This window comes from Pholcus phalangioides, unplaced genomic scaffold, assembly GCF_987345545.1.
Source record: "Pholcus phalangioides strain wild (caught in Gottingen) unplaced genomic scaffold, Ppha-v1.0 ptg000022l_1, whole genome shotgun sequence".
In the NCBI taxonomy this organism is placed as follows: domain Eukaryota; kingdom Metazoa; phylum Arthropoda; class Arachnida; order Araneae; family Pholcidae; genus Pholcus; species Pholcus phalangioides.
The window spans coordinates 18,123,666-18,143,947 of NW_028301615.1; the positions used below are offsets into that span (position 1 = coordinate 18,123,666).

The 20,282-nt window shown below is 40.4% G+C and overlaps 1 protein-coding gene across 2 annotated transcripts in view; it reads left to right on the top strand.

Annotated features, from left to right (window-relative positions):
• LOC149069925 (platelet glycoprotein 4-like) overlaps positions 1-15,644 on the top strand; it is a 72,140-nt gene extending 56,496 nt beyond the window's left edge. For both annotated transcript variants that reach the window (XM_089250184.1, XM_089250185.1), the window contains exons 6-14: positions 1,891-1,940; positions 2,051-2,120; positions 2,767-2,945; positions 4,824-4,942; positions 7,680-7,753; positions 8,564-8,615; positions 10,444-10,596; positions 11,697-11,797; positions 14,858-15,644. In XM_089250184.1, the coding sequence (XP_089106310.1) occupies positions 1,891-1,940; positions 2,051-2,120; positions 2,767-2,945; positions 4,824-4,942; positions 7,680-7,753; positions 8,564-8,615; positions 10,444-10,596; positions 11,697-11,797; positions 14,858-14,864 (805 nt within the window). In that variant the 3' untranslated portion in view covers positions 14,865-15,644. The remainder of the gene's footprint in view (positions 1-1,890; positions 1,941-2,050; positions 2,121-2,766; positions 2,946-4,823; positions 4,943-7,679; positions 7,754-8,563; positions 8,616-10,443; positions 10,597-11,696; positions 11,798-14,857) is intronic.
• The last annotated feature ends 4,638 nt before the right edge of the window (positions 15,645-20,282 follow it).

Here is a 20,282-nt window from a genome sequence, read left to right on the forward strand (position 1 = left end):
TCTTTTAGGACGTCATTTTTGATGTCCTTTCAAGCATTCTTTACGTTCTGGAAAATTCGCCCTTTTGTCCTCCTTTCCCTCAGGTTTCCGGAATCTTTTCTTAAATTTTTTCTTCACTTTGAAACGTTTTTTCATTGATACGAGTGTGTATTTCTCCACTCGCATTCACCAATAGCCGTCGAAATTTCAAGAACTTTTTCCCGTTTCTGCATTTTTTAGCGGTTCTGTTTTTTTTGGAGTTGGGAAAAATTATCGTTGCGACCTGTTTTTAGGTCGGAATAGTAGCGCCATCTATTGTGAAAATTGGTATGAATGACGTCAAAGATGCACGTGCTGGTGTCTTCCAAGTTTTCGAAACTTAGCCCTAAATAAATTTAAAGTGTTCTTTGCTTTAAAGCTTCGCCATAATTTAACAGAGGATAGTTCCCAGCCTTGTCCCATCGCCCCCAACGTAATCTAACCCAGTAGCTTCTACCGCCTCCTGGAACATTCCACCGCCAACTTAATCTAGTATAAATTTTTTCCCTTTTTTACGTTTTAATTTTTGTGAATGGCTGATTCTTTATGAAAAGTATGAAGCTGGAGTTAGAAAATTCGAAGTGTCGATATGAAAATGGCCATGAAGGATTGGGCACATAGTAAATTGGTTAAGTCGCCCGAGTGATGCAGCGGTAATATTCTCGTCTTCCACCATGGTTATCGTCAAGATCCACGGGTTCGAATCCGGGAGAACAACATCGAAAACTGAGAAGCCTGGGGTGACCACCGGTAGATGGCGCCTCCATTTCTCACCCAATTCCACTGGTTGGAAATTGACGTATGGCGATATATGACGTGAGTTTGTGTGCGGTTAAGTTGTGTAACTAGTGAATTTGATAAACATAAGAGTTATAAATTTCATACCTTTCGGGCTGTTGTGTCGTGTTCCAGGCTTCTATGAATCAGACGTTGCGTCCACTACTGCGATGGACATCTTCAGTGCTGTGTTTGATGGGCGAGGAGACGAAACTATCTCCTTGGATGACCGTTACCCACTGATGCTTTTGCCAAGGTCAGGATGGTTAGAAAATCCTTTTTGCATTCTTGATTGCAATTTGATCCTTCCGCGTCTCCAGCAAAAGCGTCAGTGGACAACGGTCGTCTCCAAGGAGGTCGTTTCGTCTCCTCGCTCATCAAAAACCGCATACATGTCCACCGCAGTAGTGGGCGAAACGTTGGCTTCAAAGAAGCCTGGAACACGGCACAACAGTCCGAAAAGGTATGAAATTTATCAACTCCGGGCGTGAAAGGCTGCCTTTTTTCATAGATTAAGAATTTATTTTTGTTTTTATGTGTAAATATTAGTCGCACCCCCAATATAACCAATTTTACTATCATGCCCTGATATAACGATGCAATCCAGGTACGAATTATTGCATAGTGTAAACGACCTCCTTGGATGACCATACAATACGATTTATGTTTACCAACCACGCAACACTTGGTTATTGTATTACCAAAATGCTTTCTGATTATGAATAAACCGGTTATCATACATCAGGCGTACGCAGAATTTTCTCGGGGTTTTCAGTTTTCTTCTCAAGGGGGTTTACGTTTTCTGCAAAATAACACTATAATCTCGGCTTGCGGGGGGGGGGGTGTGTGTTAGGACCCCAAAACCCTCCTTTGCGTACGCCAATGTTATACTAATAACCGTATTCATCGCAACAAATATTACAAGGTCGTATATATCCCCTCCCGTAGGTCTTTCATCCTCCATATTGGGGAAAAATAAACTTTAATATAAATTATTAATATTTAGGATGAATGTTCGATCTTTATGATGTCTTTCAATATCTTGATTCATTTTTGGAGCAAACTTTTGGTTAAATAGAATTTGTTTTGTTCCAGTCGATTATCGTGGTGGAGGGACGAATACTGTGACATGTTGAATGGAACAGGTGAGTCTGGTCTCGTATTCCCTGCATTGAACTCGTCCATATTGGACACATGTAAATTGGATTTGAACATTGATTGAATCCTCCCCCCAGTGATAATTATATTTTTTCAGATGGTTCTCAGTTTCCACCGCCGGTCACCAAAAACGATGTGCTTTACGTCTTCGTCACTGAACTCTGTCGGTAAGTAAACGTTTCCGCACTCGCACAAAAAATAATTGATGCACAGTCGATGCCCTGTATCGGGACTGGGGGATTCGATCTCAAGTGATCCGTGGCACTTCTAGTGATACCTTGAATGACGTGGCAGTTTTTTAAATCACTTAAAGTGGCTCCAGTGCTGTTCTACATCACTCAAGTTACCCACATCACATTCCCAGATTACTACCTGAGTGATGCGTGGCACAGTTCGATTGAGCGGCCCGGACGCATTTCCACATCACTTGGATCCGCGAAACAGATCACTGAAGCAGTTCTGTAGGGGACTTTTTAATTGAATGTTAATTCAAGTGTCCACTAATTAGCGAAAGGTTTATCTCGTTTTTGACGCACCGAGTAAGATGCCATTAAGAATATTACATTTTTTATAAAGGCTGGTTAATGACGTAAGTAAGCATCATTGAACCCCTTTGTCAGCAAATCCGAACCCCTCTCCCCATCAGTGCTGACGTAATACTTTAAGTAATTTTGAAAGTGATAATAGTACCTGAATTATAGTATCCGCGATTCTAATAAGCTGTGTCAATAAGTTCTATGCGTGTGGGTTTAAGTTATTGCATGTGGGGGTAGTTTTTTTTTTTGAAAAATATACCTTCGTTTTTATCTGCAGGTCGATTTTCCTGGAGTTCAAGGAAGAGGTGGTCGTTAAGGGCATCAAAGCCTACAGGTTCTCTATTCCGTTCCGAATGTTCGATTCTCCGACCAACGAACCAAGTAACAAGTGCTTCTGCAGAAGAGAAGCCTATTGCGATTTATATGGTCTTTTGGATATTTCCAGTTGTAGGAAAGGTAATTTTGATTCCGCTATATTTTGTAGTAATCAATCACAAACTATCATTTACTCCACCACACGCTCACTTTGATCATAGCTATGCAGCAATCCACTACCGATCGGGTTGGGAGTCATGTTTTGTCCTTGTCTAAGAGGGATTTCCGGCGAGAGCATATTGAAGCGCCATCTGTTGGTGGTCGCCTCGCATCAGATAAGGGAAACTTCCCTAGACCTGACGGCAGGCTTTTATGGTTACACAGCAATGCTAGTCTAATGGCCGTAAAGTACTTACTACACCAACGCTGGCAATACCGCTATATTTCAATTTACTACCATTAGTGAGATGGGTTGGAAATTAAGGCACTATCGGTGGTCGCCTCAAGCTCGTTAGAGAAAATATCTATCTATCCCTCGTAGGGCCGTAACTAGAGGGGGCGGCAACTGTCCTGGTGGCAAAATTTAGGGGCGGCAGTTTTAGGTGGGAACAAACACAATTACACGAAATTAGTGCATTTTTAAGTTGTGGGGCACAAAACACATTTGCCCCGGGCGGCAGAAATCTATCTTACGGCCCTGCTCCCTCGAATTTGAACCTACTACTTCACCAAACACCAACTCTGGCCATATCGCTATATTGCAATTTACTGCCATTAGTGAGATGGGTTGGAAGTGAAGGCGCTGTCTATCGGTGGTCGCCTCGAGTTCGTTAGGGGAAAATATCTTATCAATATCCTCCCTTGGGTTCGAACCGGGACCCTGACAACAACCTTCACGATGGTAGACGAGCATCTTACCACCATGGCGCTCGGGCACTAGAATTTGAACCTGGTACCGTAACAGCAACCTTCCAGGTAGTACACGAGCATCTTGCCACCACGCCACTCGGGCCCCTAATGGTCATAAACGGATCATACCATTATCCTGTGTATCGATTTAAATGCCTATCGAGTGATGTATTAATGTTCGTGCCAACGGTGGGGCCCCAAATTACTCGAGACTACCGTGGATAATGAAATTTCATTAAACGAGTTTTAATTTTCTGTTTAAAGAGGCGCACACGTGGTAAAGGTCTGTGCTTACGTTTACCACGCGGAAATAAATAGTCCGGACTAATTTCGCTTACCCCCCTCCTCACCAGCGCACAACCCGGTTGCGATCTCAGCGCTGCCCCCTCGCTATGCAAAAACTAAGAACTAGTCTTTGATGTATCGACCGCGATTCGGTGCAAGTTGAACATCCGTGGCTCGCCGCAATGAAATATTTAGTCACTTCCGTACACGTTAATGGGGGAAATTCCAGCAAACCGCTTAAAGGGAACGCCGGTGTAAATACTCCTTTACGGGCGAATTCCTGTTCCAATCTATAAGATTCAACTTCGAGGCGCAAATGCAAGCCGATCAACCAAAAAAGTTGAAATCTCGCCGCATAGAGCAACAGGCCTACAACGGTACAAATATTCAATCATTACACTTCTCTCACTTCACTTCTGAAAAAAAGATGGCAGCACTGAAAAATCTGACAACACTAGATACGCACGGTTAGGCTCATACACACTTCCGGCACTACTCGATAGGTAGCAAATTGCCCATGGCGATAGACCTGAGCTGTGCTTAGTTTGAAAGAGTATAAAATTTGGTGCTCAAGGAAGTGGACCCGAAAATTTTTCCTGCCTTCGACTCGTTGAGACAGCCTTATGTTATAGCGCATGAATGGATACAGGCTCTTCGAACGTAGGGCAGATCACCAAGATATATGATAGACGGGGAAGAGCGATATCTGCCTGCACCCCTCCTGCTTATACTAATACAATTGTTTTTTAGTGAATGCCCCTCCTGTAACCGCTGATGGTACAGCAACTAGGATGGGATTAAACTCTTTGTTCATTCATTATACAGGTTTGCCTCTGGCAATAACGCAGCCGCATTTCTTCAACGTACACAAAGGTATTATGGAAACGGTGGAAGGTTTGAGCCCGACGGAAAAGGATCATGACACTTATGTGGACATCGAACCAGTAAGTTCTCCGAATAATATATTTAACACAATTCGCACAGAGCAGCGTTTGTATGCCTTTCTGAATACAATTATCGAACAATAAAGTCGCTGATATGGTTCTTTTCATCAAGACGGGCTTACGAAACTCTAGACTGGCTTATCCGCCATCTTTTGAGCAAAGTGTGACGTCAACATTGTTGCTGTAGCCAATCTGTTCCTCATTCTACTTTTTAAGGATTGCACGTTACTTTAGGTATAATTCCAGTATTACGTTTGCATCGATGGGGGGGGGGGGGGGGATGAGGGTGGCCCCGATTTTCTGACTTTTGATAACTGGTTGGATGATGCTTACGTCATCAACCACCTAGTTGTGATAATTTACACTGTTAATTGTGATAATCACACTGGCTGTGATAATTTCAATGTAAAATATAATACTTAAGTAATTATAAACCTCCAGGGACACTAAATTGCAGCTAGAGTTAATTATCGGTCCCCCCCCCCTTGGGTAAGATGTAAAGTTGGGTTTTTTTGTGTGGGGAAAATCAAGCTCCCTTCAGGGAACCCAGTATGGCGAACTATGTTTGCCGGAGTTAGCATCTCTTATGTCATCAACCACCCTTTGTAAAAATAAGAAATACTCTTAATGTCGTATTTGGCGCACCAAGATGTCAAACCTTTCGCTAGTTTGTGAACATTCTTCCAATTGAGTCCCCCTACAGAGCCACTCTAAACGATCTGGAAATGTGTCCGGGCCTCTTAGGTGCTCTGGAACTGTGCCATGTATCGCTAAAGTGATCCGTAATTATGCTGCAGATCATTTCAGTAATCTGGGAATTTGCTGCGGGTAACTGATGTAGAACCGCACTGGGGGGGGGGGGGGAGGACCGCTTAAGTGATCTAAAACTGCCACTCGAGAGATCTCTAAATGTGCCACGGATTGCTTAAATGCTCTGGAATTGTGCCACAGGTCACTTAAGCGATCTGTAAATGTGCCACTTGGTCCATTTTTACAAATTTAGGTTTGAGGGGGCAGTCCACATTTGGTCGGCGGGCCATGAGTTTAGCATATATGGCTTAGTGGGTGGGTCGCAATGAATTTTTTAAGGAGAAACTTTGTGTTCTTAACCTTCAAACAGCATTGAAATTAACAGATTGATTATAATATCAAAATTTCGAAAGAAAATACCTTTATTTTAAAATTTTTTGATGCAAATTTTTTTTGATCGTCGGGGGCAGTGCCTCTCCCCACCAGAGTGCATCTGATCCCCACCATTGTGTTAGAGCTGATGAAATTTTGCTGCCGGGGTCTCAAAAATGGCTAAAAATTTGCTGACTTAATACTTGAATGGCCCCAAAACAAACTTTTTGCCCCTCCCAAGACGGAGGACGAGTCTGCTCGCCTATATAGGCGCCTTAAGACTATAGTAAGTGAAATAACGCGCTTCCAATTCCCCAAGAAAATTTTGCATATGCTACTGCATCTCGCGTATTCATGTAAGTTTCTTCCTGAAATGCATTTCAATTCAATGCTATTTCCAATAGAACTTCCCCGAACGTTGGCGTAACTTGGCGAAATCGCCGATTATCTCCAAGATTGCTTACTTTTTTTTCCGACAACTGATGTCTCAACTTTTCCCGATTATTCTTGAAATATGGTCACAATCATGATCAAGGCTTTCCATAGAATGCATTTTTATTCACTGCCATATGCGGTAACCCTTCAATTCTCGCCGCGAAATAAAATGCTGTACATACAGGGTGATTCCAAATTCATAGGGCAAACTTTAAGAGGCTATATGAGACACCTAAACAAGCATATGGTCGAATCACGATAACAAAGGGCGGAAGGTGTTTTTAGAGTGCTCAACAGAATTTCGCCAAAAGCAAATATAATCTGACTGTTTTGTAGCAATAAGTGCAATCAACTATTCGAGGGTACATATGCATCTCCGGTTTGTATATTGGAGTTTGTTTGCTATTGGTGCAAGGACCGTCAAGGTTATGCTGCACCGAACAATTACAAAGCGGTATAGTGACTAATGGTAGAATTTGCATTACCCACGTTGCACAATGAGAAGGCCTATCGCATTACACCTTCCCTGCATTCTAGAGGCCCAATGATGAGATCTAGTTGAAATTTTCGATAGTAATGCTAATTGGCAGGCAAGCATTTCTAACCGGGTTGGGGCCTCAGAAAATCCACTTTGCCCGACGCTCCCCTCCCATGATGCTTTTAAGATGGCCCTGCCGACAGGGTTTATAGTCCAAAACTTTCGGATAGAAGATCGACACGGATTGGTTAAATTCAGGTTTTTAACCAATTCGTCTCCTAACCACAAATTTCGACTACAGTTAAAACACAGTTGGTGAATATACCACCGTCAGGGCTGTCTTAAGAGCATGGAGGGAGAGGGGCATCGGGCAAAGTGACTTTTCTGAGGCCATGCCCGGATGGGCCCATGCGTTAAGACGGCCCCGACAACCCTTAGTAGTTTTAGCAATAATTAGGGCCTGAATACATCACAAATTCATTCTTTTCAATAAAATTCTATTTGGGCTCGTTTTTTAAAGTTTTTCTTTCATTACTTATTCGCTTACCAGAAACTCTGGGGGGGGGGGGGAAAGAGACCCATTAATTCCATGTACTTTGAAAATTGTTTACGGGGTTTCCCCAAATATCGCCTATACATAACCATGAAATCATGATGCAATTGTTATCGTAATCTAATGCACGTAATTATTTCTCTTCGTAGATGACTGGAGTTACTCTCAGAGCTTCGCGAAAGTTGCAGATTAATTACATGTTGGAAAAGTACCGTGGATTGAAGTAAGTCGCATTCGGTGTCTAAAATATCGTTACACTTCATGTCATTCTGGTCAAATTGAGTACATATCGTTGAGTCTGACCCCATATATATAGCGGGTGGAGCGCCATACCGTGGGGGTGCCACCCAGCGTCAATGATGGAGCCAACTGATCTAATATGCATGCATGCATGTTTGAATTGGCATTGTCATGCCCCAGCCTTTCATGTCTATCTCCACGTATGTAGAGGTCCCCACTGAACACCTTTGCCCAGGACCCATGCTCCCATGCTGCTCTTAAGACAATGGCATAGGCGGAGATCGACTTGGCAGTCTGGGGGGGCACGGTCATTATTGCTGGGGGGGCAAGATGTCAATTCATATATACACATATACATTAGATCAGTCGACTCCATCTTTGATGCTGGAGGGGCAATGCCCCCCACGCCCCCGTATCTCCGCCCATGGACAATGGATGGCATCCAGGGCAAAGCTAAGAGCTTGAGATGGGTCGTATATCAAATTAAACATTTGTTAATAAGTATTGTTTATTAAGCATTTTTTTTTGTCCGAAGTAGAGCCATGGGTTGCAAAGTTGGTCGCTTATTTTGATTTCTGGATGCTTTTGCAAACGACCCTGTCACAGACAAATATTTTTTGTGGACTCGTATATTCTGATGAATTTTTTTCCGCTCCATAAATTTACTTGGTAAATTGCTGAGGGGGACCGTGATTTCTGACACGAGATAAAATTGGCATTTCATTTAACAGATCTACATTGCGATTTTGCGAAATGAGGTGCTAAAAAATGTATTTTTCTATTTCCCCCTCAGATTCATGAGCAACGCTCCAAGAGCTGTCGTACCTTTACTGTGGATTTCGGAGGTAATTTTTTTTTTTTTTTTTTATCCTATATTTAAAATTTTGATATTTCGTAAACATTTTTGAAATTGGGCGACATGACTGTTATATCTCACCAAGCTCCCCGGTTAACCTGAGCACCCGCTTGATCCAAACAGGAGATGAGAAACGCTCATAATATCGGTGTTGTAAAGAAATGGGTATCCCCTGAGTACAGATTCGTAAAAGCACCTCGTACATTCTTCTACGGAATTTCTAATGACTTGGTACGTACCGGAATGTACGTGTTATGGACCTAACGTGGTTTGCTTATGTGTAATGTTCTGCCATCAATTATTCTAATATGAATGAACTAATGATAGAATAATTGTTCTGTTGTAGGCCTGTTGGTCTATGGTGACTTTTACAACGGGGAGATCGGCTCACATTTTCTCCTCGAAGTTGGGAACACCAACTTCAGCAGACCACCACTGAATTCGAACCCCTTAGCCGTTGTGGTGGTCATTGTGACGGACTCGCGTTGGGAAAGAGTACTACAGGTAGAGGGGTATTTGCAGGAATCTATATATGGCTTTGGGACGGTGAATTTGAAAATCAGTGGTCAAGATAACCGGAGTAGAATGAGAAGCGTGGCAAAATCATAAATCCACTTCTGCCTGGAGGGTGAGGTCAGTGAGTACCCGAAAAATTGACCTAAGAGAGTGCAAGCATACGAGTGACCAAAGCAATGTGCAAGCGTACACATTAATCAACCAAAAATGATCTGGAGCAATTTCCCAAAAGTGGGCAATGGAATGTTCCAAGGAGGCGGTAGAAGCAATGGGGGGGGGGGTCTAGTATGGGATCCTGTGGATTGTTCCATCGCCCCTTAAATCAAACCAAAGGTTTGGAAAAATATCTAATATCTAGAGAATATACACGCAGACACGGCGAAATGAAAATATTGAGAGCTGAAAGTAAGCGGGAAGGGTGGCGAATTTGAGGAATTAGTCTAAAATGGGAGGACAGTGGCAGAATTTGTCGAACCCCACAGGAGAAGCGCTGGCAGGGCCGGATTATGATTTTACTATGATAGGGCTGTTACCTGAGGTGGCGAGGTTTGTGGGGGGGGGCGAAACTAGTTACGAAATCGTACTTTTACAGACTAGAGAAAGATTCCCTTTTTCCTGATAGAAATGAACCAGACTCGTGTAGTTGGACTAACCTCCCTCACCACTACTAGGTAACCTAGTAGTAATAGGTACATGCACCCCCCCCCCCACTTCACATTCCTCCATGGAATTTCCAACAAATTGGTGCATGCCCGAAAGTGCGGCAACCGAATGTGTAGTGCTGCCATCTGCCGTCAAATTTCCTAACCACGAGTGAAGTGTAATGATTAATTGCACCTCCCTGACCACTGAAGTACTACATAAGAATTTTACGGCAAGGGTGTAGGAAGCCTATTTTGTACCTTCTCTCCCACCTAAATAGGGTCTGCACCTGCCACAGTACAAGATTCTGAGCTGATCAAAAGGGTTTTATGGGGGTGGCTATTTGAAGTTGACAATTACAATAGCCGGTGCACTATTAGCCACACCTCAAAACTGGTATTTAAGCAGGTTGATCCGGCTTAATGCACATTTTTTCTTGGTCAGTACGTTCGAGAATTATGACCATTTTGAACTTTGATCAACACAATTATGCAACCTCTTTAATTCTACACGCAAGGTAATGACTATTAAATGGTCATGTTTATAGAAGATAAACACTGTTAATCCGAACTAATTGGAACCAGGTTTGTTTGGATTAGCAGTGTTCTAAGGTTATACACTATTTCTCCTATAATTAACTAGAATGATTATTTTTGCAGAGTGCTGAGGTTACAGATACGATAGCCAGTATGTTCACTGCGAAGGTCAAGACTCCGATGACAATTGCGAAATCTGTCCTCACGGCATGCATCGTCCTAGGTCTGCTGTGGATCGCCACGGCAGGTGTCGTCACTGTCTATATTTTGATAAGGGTGAGCAGTTTTGGAAAGAAATTTGACAAACATGATATCAACTGGATTTTGAGGAATTCAATGAAATCCGAACTGAATTTTCTAGCACTAGATTGAAATTATACAAGGTGTCCTGTAAGTGCTAAAATGTGGCCCCCCCCCCCCCACTTTATCTTATCAACCGTCCGTCGTAGAGGTATAGTTTGAATTTTAAAAATGCTCAAGGTGTTGAAAAATTACCCTGTGCGAGTTTAGTGACTTTTGTGTATACACTATTTTTAAAATTTTTTTATACGGTTCCCCTCTGTGCTCTGACTTACAGGGCAATAACTTTCTAATTGAATTTCTTTTGGGCTTAAGGAGATCCAGTCTCTAAGGCCGGTATTGCACTATAAAAGTTTGATAAAAGTTCTATTATAAAACTTGAAAAATCTAATAAGGTTATTGATTACATTCTGGAAAATGTAACCGTCGACCTTATTGGCTGCATTTTTCAAGTTTTATAATAGGACTTTTATCAAACTTTTATAGTGTAATATCGGTCTAAGGCCGGGATTACACTAAAAATTTAATAAAGGATTTTTTTTATGAAACTTGCAACCAATTTGCATGTTGGTTGAATTTTTCAAGTTTTATAAAAGATCTTTTGCAAAACTTTTACAGTGTAATCCCGGCCTAGTGCGGTATTCGCTAAAATATTCGGATTCAAAAAACGGAGAAAAGTTGGGAAAGGAGCGCGTTGTCTGTTAGTTTTTGCTGTTCTTTCGTAACTTCGGTTTTTGAATTCAAATATCTTGGTGAATATTACACTTGTAAACATAAAAAAAATTTTGTTGGCCTCTGGAGATGCAGGACAACTTTCTAATTGGAAGTTGGAGGACATGAGCACCATATGAAAATTTCGTTGTTTTTTTTTTTTTTTTTTGCGACGCCCTGTCACTCTGAAAACTTGTACAGGGTAATTTTTGAATGTCTTTTTGAGCATTTTCTGAACTGAAACTATTCTTCGGACAGTTGAGATAAACGTTGCATTAGCACTTACAGGACACCCTGTATAGGTATTGATTGTATTACAATGCATCTCATTCATCAGTTATTTTTGGGTTCTTTTCAACCAACAGCAACAAAAAGCTGCCAAGTCAACGATGAAAGCCCATTACAAAGCAGTTCCTTCAAAACCCGAAGATAATTCCTCGCCAAAGAATGAGAAGAGTGTTCCTCGGTAAGTTTATTTTGAACAAAACTCAAGAACATCAAGTCGACGCAAAAGAAGCATTTACGAAATTTACATTAAACCTACACAACCTCAAGGTCATTGTTAGTGCGGACGCCGGGAGAGGGATGTTTACAAGACCCTACCTTGCCCCAGGAAGTGGTCTAAAATTACATTTGTCACAAAAAAAAACAAGTCTTCAGTTTTCAAAATTAATCCATTTGTACCAACTGCCCAGTGATAGTAACCTCGTCAAGCAAAATTTCCCTTTTTGAATAAATTTTTCCCACATTCCCTGAAATTTGTGCTGCCATCTATTGGTGGAAATATGTAGTAAATTGTTTTACACTAGAAAAGCCGTTTTTCATTTATTTTCAACAAAAATTTTGTGTGAACTAAGAAATTTCCCATGTGGACGAATTTTTCCCACGAGTTACCATCACTGCAACTGCCCTCATCTGTGTACAGCTTGGCGAAAAAAAGTGTTGCAAATTCTTTCTTCCCCTTACCATTTGAGGTCCATGGTCTGGTGGGCCATGCATTGTGGCGGCATTCATGATGGTATCCTGTATCAAACATGGCTGTAACACAGCATTTAGGCAAAGATTGCCGATTCACCGAACTTTTTTTTACAAGATCTTGAAGTCGACCCCTTTTGGAATACTTTATTGTTTAGGATAATTACAAGTGTCTGATAATTATTGAGAGGATCCTTTATCAAAAAAAATGGTCTTCAAGAAACAAGATCTCGCAAAAGAGCATTTGATAATTAGTTCTCAAATACAAAGAACTTTACGGGGGACTAGGTCAAAGCCGACGACAGTCGACAATGTGGAATTGGTTGGTTTTTTAATTGAGATTTATGACTAATAAAAAAATAGCTGTAGCACCGTATATAAAAATGTATAGTCTACCCGGTTATAACGTTTTCCACCTTGGTGCGACTTATTTTCGGGGTCTCTACTCTAAACTGAAAATCTCAATCACTTAAAGCGCTTTCCCGCTTATAACGTTTCTTCACGGCGGTTTCATAGAAAACGTTATAAGCTGGATCTGTATTAGACTCGCGATGAAAATCACGTACTGGTCACTCCTTTCATCATCGCACTCGTATTTGGTGAAATCTTGTACAAATATATTTAACTGCTGCTACCCAGCGGCTTCGCTCTCTTGGATTTGGTAATCTGATAATTACTCTGCAATGATTTCCCCAATATAGCATTTATACGCCCCTCCCTTGGGTTGAATTTTTAGAAATCGTCTTTCGAATCCCCATACTATGAAATATAATAGACCAAATTTCATTATTACAGCTCCAGAGCTGTTCCGGCTCCGGGTCTTGAATCAGTCAAGACAAGTCATTTTTGTATGTACAGTCGTCCCTCCGTATTCATTCCGGGGGTTACGTTCCAGGGATGACCGCTAATACGAAAAATCCTCCGCGAATAACCCCCAAACCCTAAAATGTTCTTTTAGGCCGGGATTACACTATAAATTTTTTCTAAAAGTTATTGGTTGAACTTTTCGAATTTTATAAAAGATTTTATCAAACTCTTTTATAGTGTAATCCCGGCCTAAGGAGTCTCGTTTTTACAGTATCTGCTTTGAATCACGGGACCCAACCAACTTCCACACAGCGATGCGTTTGGGAAAGAACATAATGTCTGTCAATCACACCTCTGCCAACTCGTAGGGCATTTTGCCTGTTGTGGCCTTGTACCTGTATCTTCTGAATCCCAAATTTGTTATACAAGGTAACAAGGCTTCCATTACCAGTTTTTCTACATGTAGAAAACTTACCACAAATGAGTCAATTTCATGGAAGCAGATCATTACCGACTTACGAAGCTTTTGCTATGTTGCTCGTAATGGGGGGGGGGGGAGGGAACGTTTCTCAAGATTTTGCAGATTAAATAACTACATCTATAGTGTGCGTGCATAACTTTTCATTCCACCTGTTGGAAAAACGGCACTTTCTACACGAGACTTCAGGGCTATGTACGACCGATCGCATTTTACGTTCTTATTTCTTGATATACTCGACTTCAGACTCATTGATGCCGTAATAACGGGGAAACCGCAGCAACGGAAGCAATCCTTTGTCAACTTTTTAACTTCCTTGGCAAGTTTTTCACTTTTAGAAACATTTGAAGATCAATCTTGTATAATAATGGATTTTTTAAACGTTTATTTAAACACTTGCAACTTGTATTTTGTTCCGATTATTACCTCAACAGCATTTTTCAAAAAAATCTGAGAAAGACCGCGAATACCGAGGGCGACTACTAAGAGACTACTCAAAATATGATACGGTAATAAACGCTATAAAACCATTCGACGACAATCGCAGCCACTCACGAGCGCGGTCGAAAACCAACTAATTCCTCATTGTTGACCTTGACTCTGGTCGGATTTGACTGAGTCCCCATAACTGTTATATTAAGGAAAGTTATTTCACGGATATTATGCTGAGTTGAACTGGGAAAGAAAAGTCTCATCACGTCTCCGCCGGGACTCGAACCCAGGCCCTCTTGCATACCGGGCAAGCATGCTGCCATTTACACCACTGGAGACATGGCCCTGCCTTCCTTATTTCACGCACTGTGGCGTGAGGCGCTGAAGTAGACATTAGTAGCTTCTCTTAACTTCAGGAAATCTCCCCCGGGTGGGACGGTTTAGAGATGGATGGCTTTTTTCCCAGCCAAAGATATCAAGGAAACTAATCCCGGCGGAGACGTGAGGAGTCATTCAAGTATTGCATCAGCATCGAAGGCAGGGGGTTTCGGATTTGATGACAAGGGGGTTGAAGGTTGCTTACGTCATCAACCACCCATTTTTGAAGTTATGAAATATTCAAAGCTACTGGGGGGGGGGGGGTCAAAAATGACTGAATCTGCTTACGTAATACTTGAGTGGCCCCGATGACTTTTCAGAGTTCACCTCAGCATAATATCCGGAAAATAACTTTCCTTGATATCTTGGGCTGAGAAAAAGCCATCTTTTGTTATATTGTTCGCAATTATCAAGTTGTGATCTTCTCAATTAGCATTTTTTTTCTTCTCTTTTCAGCACCTAGTCATCTCTTCATCACCATAATCCAAGCCCAAAGAGCTGAGCATGACTTTCAACGAACTCTTTCTTCACTCAAACAAAAAAAAACTGCGGAGCATTTGCATGTCTGGCTAACTTAACGAGCTCATCCTTCGTTCATACACACATTCCTTCATGCGGACAAGACTAAGGTGGTGAATACTTGGATATTACCAGCGAAATTTTAACACTAAAAGATCGACTGACATGCCCGATACTTCGGAGGGCAAAATTCGTATGCGTAAGAAATCCGAATTAAATTTTTTTTTTTAACGAGCGAATATTCGGGGAGGTGTTAATGTATGCACACTAAAAAATGGTTTCGGTTCTAAACTTGACCATTTCTGCTTTGCTTTGGGGGGTTCGTCTTTTCGAAAACAATTCTTATTGATTATTGCTCAAAGTAAGGGGTTGTGGCCTGAAATATATAAGTACATACTGGTATAAGAAAGTTCCTACCTGATGCGATATGTACATAAGTGTTGCCAAAGTGTATTTTTTCCCCCCATTCATCCAATTGAAATGAAGGCTCAATTCAGTGAAATATCCATTGTTTGTCGTCGATGGAGACAAGCGCATTTTAATGTGCGGCGCTGAGGAAGTTGTCCTATGTGTAGAAATTTGTAAATAATGCATTTATGTGTTGAAAACTAATGTCGATTTTTTCCCCCCTTCTAAATGAATGTTGTGATGTATGTTATCATTTATGAATGTAATTTTTTTTTTTTTTGTATGGAAGTAATAAAAACTATTTTTTTCGATCGTATTGGATTTAGAATGAGGATTTTTAACATTCAAATAGCATAAAAAAAAAAAAAAAAAAAAAAAAAAATTTAGTTTTCCCCATAAATTCGTAAATGGTTTTTAATTTTTGAAGGAATTGGTATATTCGAATGAAAAATATATAGAGGGCGGTGGTGCAGAAGGTATCCAAAAGTAATGGCTTATATACTGAAAGAACCACACATGCTTAGTTACAAAAAAAATTCTGCACTTTCGATAGGGGATTCTACCAAGGTCATGCATGGCAACTGTCGAAAGCTGCTTTTGAGATACTTGTAGTTAAGTCAATTGCCAGCATGGGGGGAGACACTGTTCATGACTACCCACATCCTGGAGCAGGGCCCTTCTATAGCATTGAAAAAAACAAATTATGGTAATTGTTCCAGGCAAATCGTTAGTGAAAAAAGTTATTCTTGTGGGGTATGCAAATTACCGTACTGTGACGTGTAGATCTGGCGCTGCAGTCCATACACACATAAACCGGAATCTACCTGGAAATAGCTGCTCATTACCTTACTCCGTCGCTAGCAATCACATCCACGCGGGTCGTGCTGATGATCTAAATTCTTTAATTTTTAGGTTAATTATGTCCTAATATTTAATTGTTGAATGTTTAATAGTTAACCCTTTTCAAGTTCGTATATATTCAATATTGGAGTCATTCACCGCACTACTAGATTCTCACGAAGGGGTCTTTTTTTTTTGGCAGACATGAAAAATTTTAAAATTTGTCGATAGAGTACGAAAGAAAATAACCGAATTTGACCAGTCGGACAGTAATCTTTTTCGATATCTTCTGCGTCCGAAACGTTCGTAAATCTTCAGCGGGTGATATGAAAATCTTAATTGATCACCTAGTACACAAGAAAATTTCAGGAACGAGCTGTCGGGTACTCTGTATTTCATAGGACTAAATTTATATATTTACAATGATTTCCTTTCGTGCGGCATCCCCCCCCCCCTGTCGACAAAAACTTGCAAACAATTTAGGCCCCTTTCACACGGAGCGGAAGCGGGTCCGCATACCCTTTCACACGAGCACTGAAGATGCGGGTGTTTCGCCCGCATCTTTAGGTTGAAATTCGTGCATAAAAACTATTTTTTCGCAATTTTTGTAACTGTTTTTCTCCTTCACCCCTGATTCAGTGCCCATATGCAGCCTAGAGGTATTCTTTGGTGGTTTAGTCTAGAGCCACATAGAATATGGGAATAAAGATGTCTTAATTCCGATCCTCACAAGTAGTCGATGGGAGAAAATGTCTTCAAATATTTTCAAAACATTTTGAAAAAAAAAAATCCGTCTTTCCGGAAAAATATGAAAGAAAAATTCCAAAAACATCCAAAACTAATGTTCCTAAAAAAAAAAAAAAAAATTCAGGAGATATCAAAGAATTTGCAAGTAGAAAAAAAGGGAGGGGTGGGAACGTTCAAAATGTCTGCTTAGAAATATTCACATCACAATTCTGTCTTAGGCCGGGATTACAGTATAAAAGTTAGTTTATAAAACTTGAAAAATGCAACCGATAGGCCGATCAGTTAAGTTCGCTCGAATGTAACGGATGTGTTTATTGGTTACATTTTTCAAGTTTTATAGTGTAATACCAGCCTTAGGCCGGGATTACACTATAAAAGTTTTGTAAAAGCTCTTTGATAAAACGTGAAAAATTCAACCAATATCTTATTGGTTGAATTCTTTGACTGCAAAATGTGTGTGTGTGCACCGGTTGCATTTTCTTGAATGCAACCGATGCGCCTATTGGTTGAATTTTTCAACTTTCATAAAAGTTCTTTTATAAAACTTTATAGTATAACCCCGGCCGGATTACACTATAAAAATTTTATAACAATTATTTAAAAAAAAGCAACTAATAAATTTATCGGTTGCATTTGCTCTAATGCAACCGATAAATTTATTAGTTGTTTTTTTTCAAGTTTTATAAAATAACTTTCATAAACCTTTTAGAGTGAAATCCCATCCTTAGATTAGTCATTTCTGAAATATAAAATTTCATTTTTTAAGTTTATAGACTGAATATTGAGTAAAATAAACTTGTAGGTATCGGGGGAACCACCAAAAATATTCAAGTGCTAGGGTCTTCAAACGACTTAATCCGGCCCCGAGTGAACACCGTACGTGGATAACAATGTTTTTAATAAAAGTATTTTTTTTTAAGTTTGAAAAAATTAAAAGATTAAAAATTTAAAAAAATAATATTTAAAATATTTCAAATTTTTATAATTTTTTAAATAATTTTAAAAATTTAAAAAGAAAAAAATTAAAATTTTTAAATTAAATTTAAAAGTTATTAAAGTATTTAGTCAATTAAATATTCGTAATGAACAGAACGGCTTATAATTTTGGTCCCGTCAGTGGCCGTTGTTGGCAGGTTTTATTGTTTAAAATTGTGAAATATGGACAAAAGGCAGTTAAAGTTGCTATATCTCAATCTCAGAAGGAAACAAAGGGATAGACGTATGTGGTACATCGTATTTGATGAACAGGGACCCTCATATGGTGTTTTTAAGGGTATTTATGGCAAATAATTAAAAAAATTCCGTGCAAAATCACCTTCAAAAAGTAGCCAAAGATGCGGACGAATTCGCTCCGCATCGTGTGAATAGCTCCGAATAAACCTATTGTCAAAACTTCTATGTGCGGATGCGGAGCCTGCACTTAGGTTTTGACACATGCGGACGACGTCCGGACCCGTATGAACATTTCCTAGGTGCGGAGATTTTTCGGCTCGTCTGAAAGGCGCCGTATATTCCAATTGTTAAAACTTCTTCCGGATCCGCTCCGTGTGAAAGGGCCCTTAACGACGGATTTCTTTAGTATAAAAAAAAAAATTAGTTTCAACTGCAAATATGACTATTTCAATTCCTAACTATATGGATTTATGGAACACCCTGTATTGAGTTTCAACACTAATATTTTTAAAACTTGCAAACTTGATTTCAATAATGCAATTATTTACAGAATTTACTTAGCGATATTTTCTCCCTTCGGTATGTGCTTTATTTTTTGCAGTTCCTATCTATGGATAATCTTGTGCCAGTTTGACAATCGTCTTTTGTGCATAAATTTTTAGTTTTTATGCCCCCCTCTTTTTCTAAAAACTAGTATAACATCTAGGAGGCGCTACTAAACATGTCTTTTTTTGCTGAAATATAGGACAACTACCGATATTACCAAATATATTCGACAAAAGAACGCATTCATGCGACGAACTTTAAGAAGTGATACAAAACACCTAAACATACAACTTTGAATATTGGGCGCGGCCTTAGAATGTGCGGTCGAAACGGCACTTCACCAGAAGCAAATATTTTCCCGACGAATTTTCTGCAATAAAAGTGCAATCAACCATTCGAGGGTGCACCAATAAAAACGCACATGAAAACATTGAGGGGAGGGAAGCTGAAAGTTGCTGGTCGTCACGTATAGATACACGGGACTAGAGTGCATACGCAGGAGAAAGGTTGCATTGTTTTCTAAAATTATTGTGGGAGGGGGAAAAGCTCAAATGGCCTAGGTTCTCCAGCACCTAAATTGGTGCGAGGACCAAGGTTATGCTGCGCCAAACGATCAAGCGGTACAATTACTTAAGGTAGGATTTACGTTACCCCAGGTTTCACCCTCAAATGGCTGATTGCAACAAATCCGTCGTAGAAATATATTTGCTTTTGGTGAGAAATGTTTTGCGCACTCTAATAGAACACCCTCTACCGCCTTCGCATGTGCATTTTGATAATTTTTGTCGCACCATGGTCTTTTTCTGCACACGAAGGCTGATTGGACCGGGACGGCAGGCTTGTTTTACTCATCGAGAGGTTGGTGCGCTAACCCCTCGATGGGGAAGCAATTTTTTTCTGTGGTCATGTCACCGTTTCTGTTGTGCCCCTGTCAAGGACGAACCAAAGCTGCACTAAGAGTCTTTCAAGCGGCTTTGTCTTGAGGTGTCCGGGTGGGATAATGCGTTAAGACGGCATTGCCTAAAACTAGAACCTCCGATGCCTATTAAATGAAATTAAGCAAGATTTAAAACCAATACCGTGAAAATACCCTAAACCTAAAAAAAATGTTTAGGTATGTGTGGGACAGCATTTTATCGGTCATTCATTTTGAGGAAAAAATAAATAGGAAATAACTCGCGTACGGATAGTTCAGTTTAAATTTATCAGATGGCAGCAGCAGTCCCAATGTTTGTTTTCGATACACAATTGGGGGACACCAGAATCTTTAAAACGAAAGCGCACGCTTCTGCCCCCCCCCCCCTCCTCCTAGTAACACAACACAATCTGTCCACAACAAATGGCACCGCAACTAAAGTAGAACTGTGTCTAAAGTACACCAAGAAATACCGTGTAGTCGTTTTAGCATTCGACAGAACGTTACCCAGATTCAAAAACAGGAAGCACGCACCCATCTTGATTTCAGCTTTTCCCCAATAGATGGCACCGCTAAACATTTTTTCTCAACGGCTTAAAAAGAACAATTGTTTACAGTATGGTGTTTCATTACTTTGCCTAGAGCAAGTTTTCTTTCTGGAACATTGCATCCTATTTTGCCAGAATCGACAAACGCAATTTCTGAATGACCCCCCTCCAGTATGACATTACC